We start from the raw sequence: 7,975 nt of genomic DNA, 5'->3' as shown, positions 1-7,975 counted from the left end.
CCTTTTCCTTCTCTTAATTATCTTAAAACACAATCAAGTTCTACAAGTAAAGCAAGCCTGAAGTTTGTCTATAAATGTCCTTTGCATTATTTTGGGGGAAGCAGGGCTTGAAGTAGGGTCTCAGTAGACCAAGGTAGTTCTAGAACTCATAACTCTCCTGTTTCAGGCTCCTTAGGACTGGGATTACAGATGTGCACCATCATACCCCACCCTTTATAATACAAAAAATATATAAAGCTGAAGAGAACTTCACTGTGTAAAGTAATAAAACAGCACCTATATGTGATGGTTGTGTGCTGGGACTGCACAGAATTTTTTTTTAAATCTTATTTATTTGTATGTGGGCTGTCTTATGCTATAGCACGTGTGTGAAGGTCAGAGAACAGCTGAATGACTTGTTTCTTGCATCAGGTAGATCCTGGGAATCAATCCAGGTTATTTAGCAGGGCAGCAAGTCCTTTTTACACACTGAGCTATCTCACATGCAGAGGATTAAATGTATTGGTTCAGTTCATCCTCACTGTAGCTCCATGAAACAAGTGGACGGTTTTGCTCACTTCATTGGATTGACAACAAAACAAAGGATTGTCTGTATGACTCATGTAATTTAGAACCAGGCTGGATAGTGTCTGCCAGACTTGTAAGGCAGACAATTGCCCAGCTAATTTTATTAACAGAGAAAAAGAATCACACAGATAAAAACACAAAGGGCACAAAATCTGCTTTGAAGCTCATTATAATTTTATTTTTTAAAGTAGTCTCCAGGGCAGGGGAGATGGCTCAGTTGAGCAAGTGGCAGGAACCATGCCTGAGATGTACCCAAGCACCCCGACACATATATTTATCCTCTCAATATAGAAGATGGGATCTTCTTAGTCCCACTTTATCTGTGTTGTAATCAAGGCTCAGAGATGGATAAAAGTCTCATAGAGGTAGGAAGCAAGGAAAGGGGGACTCAGGCAGATCACTGGCCAGCCAGCCTAGCTGAAAGTACAAGCTCTAGATTCAGTGAAAGACCTTGTCTAAAAAAGTAAGATGGAGTGTGACAGAGGAAGACAACTGATATTAACCTCCGGTTGCCACATACCCATGTGTACACACATGTATGTGCACGCACACACACACACACACACACACACACACACATACACAAAGTGAGAAAATGTGGCAAACACTCACAGAGATGATCTGTAGTGATGGAATTCCTGGTAAGCTTCATATTTTTAAGATTTATTTTATTTACATGTGGGGGAGTGTCTACAGAAGAGGGTTCACCTTGTGGGCCACCTGAGTTTGGGTGCTGGGAACTGAACTTGGATGCTCTGGAAGAACAGCAAGTTCAGCCCTTCTTTTTTCCAATTTTTGTTTGTTTCCGATACTTGTTCCCAGTCATGGGAGCAGGTGACAAGAACCGTACCTGTCAAGTACCCAAGCATTCCGACATTGAACTTTATCCTCTCAATATGGCATTTTAGGTCTTATTAATCCCACTTGATCTGTGTGGAAACCAAGGCTCAGAGATGAATGAAAGCCTCCCAGGATCTCAGAGCAATTTCCATGAACAGAAATGACAGTCTCACATAGTACAAGTTGACTCCAAATTCATCGTGTAGTAAAGGATGACCTAGAACTTCTGGTCTTCCTGCCTCCACCTCTACAAGTGCTGGGATTACAGTGTACACAACCAGGTACTGAGGACTGAACCCAGGGCTTATGCCTGCTAGGTAAGCAATCTCCCAGCTGACCTACATCCTAGCCCACATTGCTATAAAGTGAGCACTCTTCCATTGATCAGCCTGAGTTGATTCCCTCGCCATCCTGAGGAAGACACCACTGCTGACTCTATGTGTAGATTCACAGCAATGAACAGTATCTTATGGTCCAGAAAACACACTTTCCTTTTTTAAAGGAGTAAAATTGCGTGATGAAACTATCAAGCTGCCTGGCACTTGCCCAGCAGTGTGAATTTCAAATCTTCCAGCAGGTACAGGAGAAGCTCTCTGAAGTCTCGTAAGGGTCTCCCCACCATGTGAGGCAGGCCTGTGTTCTGTCCTTCAAAATGTTACTGTGTAGTTGGAAATTTTAAATTGCGTGTATTTAAGGTGTGCAACCTAACTTTTAAAAATCTGGTGGGAAGACCAGAAGTTTTAGGTCATCCTTTACTACACAATGAATTTGGAGTCAACTTGAACTACATCAGACTCTGTCATTTCTGTTCATGGAAATTGCTCTGGGATCTTGGAAGACTTTCATTCATCTCTGATGAAGTGATTCAAGAAAATGTCTCATTATGACATGTTCATACACATATATAATGTATTTTAACCCCCTATTGCACTCTTCTGTCCCCATTAGATTCACTTCTCTTCTGCTTCCTAACTAGTTTCCTTTACATGTTCCCACCTCCCTCTCTCCTGCCCTCCCTCCCACTCTTCCTTCATTTCTCCCTTCTCTCCCTCCTTCCCTTTCTCCCTTCTTCCCTTCCTCCTTTCTTCCTCCTTCTTTCCCTCCCCCTCCTTCCCTCCCTCCCTCCTTCCCTCCCTCCTTCCTTCTTCCTTCCTTCTCTCCTTCCTTCCTCCCTCCCTCCTCTCCTTCCCTCTATCCTTCCTCTCCTTCCTTTTCTCCCTTCCATCATCCCTCCCCCTCCCCACTCTCCAGTGAGGTTTTCATTAGGGCGATATTTCATATATGAATACTTTGGGTGATGACCGCTATAACCAAGCTAACACAGCCTCCAGCTGACAGTTGCCTCTGCCTGTGAGTCACGGACTTAAGAGTCAACTTCTTATCAAGATACAACCTACCCTCCATTAACTGCAGACGTCATCACACTGCAAAATAAGGGCCATCTGTCTTCTTCAAAATGAATGATGTCATGGTTTCTTTGCTACGGAATAAGTATTTGGAGATGTGGAGGTTCTTGTTTACTTATCCATCACATGGCTGAGAAAGGAGGGATTCCATATCGGAACCAGCCACATATGAGCTCTGCCACTGACAGTAGAGAATACAGGACAAAAGTCCTAGCATCAAGACTCACCATTTCCACCAGGTAAGTGGGGATTTGGGAATCCTATGTACCCATTCAAGCATTCCATGTGGTTTGGGAAAAGTACACAGGGGAATAGACAGAGGTGACACTGAATGGCTTATTGAATGTCATATTCAGGCAGCACATGATAGTGCTTGTCTGTAGCTGGGCATCCTGAGCTCACATCTACACTTTTGCTCCAGCAAACTTATTTAACTTTTCTGTTTCCCCATATGGCAGCCACAAACTTAAGGATTGTCATAGCTATTCATAATCTGAGAGGAGGGCACAGAGAAGCTAATTCTCTCTCATCATTGTGGATTAGCTGAAGCATTGCTGGCTGGAAACTCCCTGTACTTCAGAGGTTCAAATACTCACCCTTACACTGAGCCCTGCATCTGAGCCTCCAGTCTGTAAACCCAACTGCCTTCTCCACAGCCCAGCAGGGAAGTCTCATTGACTCACTTCTTCCTTCCCACCCCCTTGAATCTTTCAGTCTGAGCAAATATGCTATGGTGTCAGACTGCTAACAGTTATGTCTCAGTCTTCTCCATCCTCTTCCCTCAAACCAATCCTTTTTTTATTAGATATTTTCTTTATTTACATGTCATATGATTTTTCTTTTCCCAGTTTCCCCTCCCAGGAACAAACAAACAAACACAACAAGAACAAACTCCTGTTGGCTCCCCCCCTCCCCATGCTTGCCACCTCACCCTCACCCGCTTATTGGCCCTGGCATTCCCCTACACTGGGGCACAGAACCTTCACAGGACCAAGGACCTCTCCTCCCATTGATGATTGATTTTGCAATCCTCTACTATACACATGCTGCCAGAACAATCAGTCCTACCATGTATACTCCTTGGTTGGTGGTTGAGTCCCTAGGAACTCTGAGGGTACTAGTTAGTTCATATTGTTGTTTGTCCTAGGGGGCTGCAAACCCTTCAGCTCCATTGGTCCTTTCTCTAACTCCTTCATTGGGGACCCTGTACTCAGTTCAATGGATGGCTGTAAGCCTCGACATCTGTATTAGTCAGGTACTGTCAGAGCCTCTCAGAAGATAGCTATATCAGGCTGGCTTGTCCTACCTTCAGTCTCTACTCCATAGTTAGTCTCTGCAACTCCTTCCGTGGGTATTTTGTTCCCCCTTTTAAGAAGGAATGAAACGTCCACATTTTGGTCTTCCTTTTTTCTTGAGTTTCTTGTGAAACCAATCCATCAGCAGTAGCCAGTGATGTAACTTCTAGAATGAATTTTAGGCATCAGTACCTCCTTATTAAGCTCTCTCTCTCTCTCTCTCTCTCTCTCTCTCTCTCTCTCTCTCTCTCTCTCTCTCTCTCTCTCTCTCTCTCTCTCTCTCTCTCTCTCTCTCTCTCTCTCACACACACACACACACACACACACACACACACACACACACACACACACACACCTGGCTAGCTCCCAAATAATTGTGATTGAGACCTTCTAATTTATTCAACAAACTTTAAGCATAATAACTGAGCAGATATCCCTAACCTTCTATGCTATCTAGCTACTTCCCAGCTACATACCCAGAGTTACTTAGGTTTAGTTTCACCTTGTCTCACTCTACTGTAGCTGTCTGTCCTCATGGAGAACTCCCTTAGTGATTCCTTCTTGTGCCTGAACTTATAGTATCCTCCTCCTCTTCCCCCTCCCCTTCCTCCTCCACCTCTTCTACCTGTTGTGTGGCCCTTTTGCTTCTAATAGTGAACTTTCTTCCTGTATCTCCTCCCTCTGGCCCCAACCTGGGATCAGAAATCCAGCTTTCCTCTCTTCTCTGCACAAACATTTGCTATTCAGCTTTTATTAGCCATCAGAGGTAATTGGGAAGCATTCTTTACACCACATTGATACAGGAGATTCTTCATGACAATGCCCATGTCCGGACTATAACTAGATCTTGATAAACAGAAATATCTGAATACACAGTATCTGAGTACACAGTGCACAAGCCCTTCCAGTGTGTGTGTGTGTGTGTGTGTGTGTGCACGCGCACGCACACACGTATGCATGGACTATGGTGATATGTGCATGTGGAGGTATACTTGACTGTGCGTTAGAATGTAGAGGCCAGAGGTTAGTGCTGGTGTCTTCACTCACTGTTCCCTTTTTATTTTAATTTTTAAAATGTTTTGATGTACATGCCATGATGAACATGTTAGTGTTCATGAGCATTCATGCAGAAGCCAGAGAAGGACACTGTGTCTTATCACTCTCTGCCCCACTTCTTTAAGACACAGCTCTCCAGTGAACCAAAAGCTTGCCATTTCAACTACACTGATTGGCCAGAGAGCTCCCATGGTGCACCTGTTTCTGTTCCCCCAACACTGTAGTTACGAGCATCTAAAGCCATAGCTGATTTTTACAAAGGTGCTGGAGATTTGAACACAGCTGCCCAGGCTCGGAGGAGGAGACAAATTTTGGCAGTATTTAGTGAAGAATAATTTTCTGGGCTGAAGATGAAGTATCATGACCCATGGTGCTCACAGGTTACAGACTGAATAGACTTTGTTGAATAGGAGGTAAATTTTATCTAGTATTTGTTCAATTACAACTACAATCAGAAAGTATAAATAGTAGAAAGGGGGGCTGCTTGTTTTATTCTGGCCATCAAGTTATAGGCCTTCAGAAGGTGTTATCTATTGATATGTGAAGGGATGTGAGAGTGAGTGAATGCATGTGCCACGAAGATGTCAGAGAATTTCTTACAGGGATTGGCTCTTCACTTCCACTATGTAGATACGGAGGATTGAGCTCAGGTCTTCCACCTTAGTGGCAAGCTCGTTTACTCTCTGACCCATCTTGGCAGCCTTGAAGATGATATGTTAATATATACCTGGAGACTGAGAACAGTCTAACAGTGTCAACATACGGAGGGAACAGGACTGTGTAAAGGCAAAGGCACTGGGGATTTCATGATGGGGGGCGGGGGGTGAGGGAAGAATGGTAGTTGTTGAGGATCATAAGAACCTGTTAGAGACTAGAAGGAAATGTGTATGGAGATGTAGCCAAGAATTGGCACACATAGCCATCCTTATAAATTGACAAGTAAAGAGTTGTTGGAAGACAGAGGACAAACAGTGCAAAAACTCTGAGGCTGTGCATATCTGCTGGAGGAGATCTGTAGAACATAAACCAGAGAGCTAGACAGATGGCTCAGAAGTTAAGAGCACTGACTGCTCTTCCAGAGGTCCTGAGTTCAATTCCCAGCAACCATATGGTAGCTCACAGCCATTTGTAATGGGATCTGATGCCCTCTTCTGGTGTGTCTGAGGACAGCTACAGTGTACATACATACATAAAATAAATAAAATCTTTTTAAAAAAATAACATAAACTAGGGAAATGGAGAGGAGTTAGATCAGCACATGAGGTCAATCCATTTATCCCACACTTTCACTGAGATGTTTTTAGAAGACCTTGGTTGTAAGGGGGTTTGATTTGCATTTGGATAGACCTTCCTGTGACTATAGTAGATGGAACCTACAGGCTACAGTTCTTACTTCATCTTCTCCCTCAGCCCTCCATAGGGTTCTTCCCTGCTCCTTAAAGCAGTGCCTTCGCATCCTGGGTCCATGCCGCCCTCCTGGGCAGCGCCACCCTGGGCCAATCAGAGTGGTGCACATGAGCTGGAGTTCGTGCTGCTGGGTTTCGCACATGTGCCCTCACTACGCCCAATGCTTGCAGCGCTCTTCCTGGCAGCCTTCCTGCTCACGATGTTAGGCAACACGCTCATCGTCTTGCTCACCAGCCTGGACTTAGGCCTCCGCACACCCATGTACTTCTTTCTGCGCCAGCTGGCGCTGGTGGAGATCTGCTTCTCACTGGACGTGGCACCCCGTCTGCTGGTGACCCTGCTGCAGCCTGGACGCGGGGTGTCCCCCGCGAGCTGTGCCCTGCAGCTGCTCCTTGTGCTGTCCTGTGTCACATCTGAGTGCTTCCTTCTCACAGTCATGGCCTGGGACCGCTTCCTGGCCATATGCAGGCCACTGCGCTATGGTGCCATCATGAGCCCGCAGCTGTGCTACCTGCTAGCTACTACCTGCTGGCTGGCGGGAATCCCTGTTGCACTCGTCTTCACCATTTGGCTCTTTAACTTCCCCTTCTGTGGACCACTTGGCATCCGACACTTCTTCTGTGACATAGCACCTCTGCTGAGCCTGGTGTGTGCAGACACCAGAGTCTTCGAGGCCAATGTGTTCGTGGCCACCGTCCTTGTCATCATGGTTCCCTTCTGTCTTATAGCTACATCCTATGTGATGATTCTGGCTGCTGTCCTTAGGATCCCATCAGCCTCTGGGCGCCACAAGGCCCTGTCCACCTGTGCCTCCCATCTCATAGTAGTAATTCTGTTTTATGGCACAACAGGGGTCATCCACTTGCGCCCCAAGGCCAGCTACTCTCCTGAGAGCAAGCAAGTGGTGTCCCTGTCATATACCATGGTGACCCCTATGCTCAATCCCCTCATCTACAGCCTGCGGAACAAGGAGGTCAAGGCTGCCTTCGGTCGTGTATGCTGTGGACACTAAGAGTCTAGACTCCATGAATGAACTCTCTCCTCTGCCAGCTTTCAGAGTCAAGTAATTATTGAGGCCCATTTCCCCAGTGTGGCTTAACACCCTGACTTTCTTCTAGGAAACCCATGCTATTTCCCTACCTAAGAGAAGCAGAACATCAGACTTTTCATTTCTGATCAGGATTATTTTAAATAAAGGTAGACAAATTAATCCACTTAGCCAATTAGATTACATTAGCTAGCATCTTCTGCAGGAATGCCATGCAACACTCCCATCTTAAAACTTAATGTCTTAAAGCCTGTAACATTCTCTCATTCACTTCCAATAAGCCGAGTGTCTGGTAATCAAGACTGGACCCACCTGGGTGATATTTTTGACATGGGCTAATTCTGCTCGTGCAAATG

General features: G+C 45.3%; 1 protein-coding gene across 1 annotated transcript; it reads left to right on the top strand.

Moving 5' to 3' along the window:
- The first annotated feature begins 6,613 nt into the window (after positions 1-6,613).
- On the top strand, positions 6,614-7,655 carry LOC116101610 (olfactory receptor 10A7-like). Its single transcript, XM_031385300.1, has one exon. The coding sequence runs from the start codon at positions 6,630-6,632 to the stop codon at positions 7,581-7,583; it is 954 nt and encodes a 317-aa protein (XP_031241160.1). The 5' UTR covers positions 6,614-6,629; the 3' UTR covers positions 7,584-7,655.
- Positions 7,656-7,975: the final 320 nt, after the last annotated feature.

This window comes from Mastomys coucha, unplaced genomic scaffold, assembly GCF_008632895.1.
Source record: "Mastomys coucha isolate ucsf_1 unplaced genomic scaffold, UCSF_Mcou_1 pScaffold21, whole genome shotgun sequence".
Classification (NCBI taxonomy): Eukaryota; Metazoa; Chordata; class Mammalia; order Rodentia; family Muridae; genus Mastomys; species Mastomys coucha.
This window is presented reverse-complemented; position numbering and strand designations above follow the sequence as displayed.

Coding starts and splice junctions, on each gene's coding strand:
- LOC116101610 (XM_031385300.1), top strand. CDS start 6,630: ATGCCGCCCTCCTGGGCAGCGCCACCCTGGGCCAATCAGAGTGGTGCA.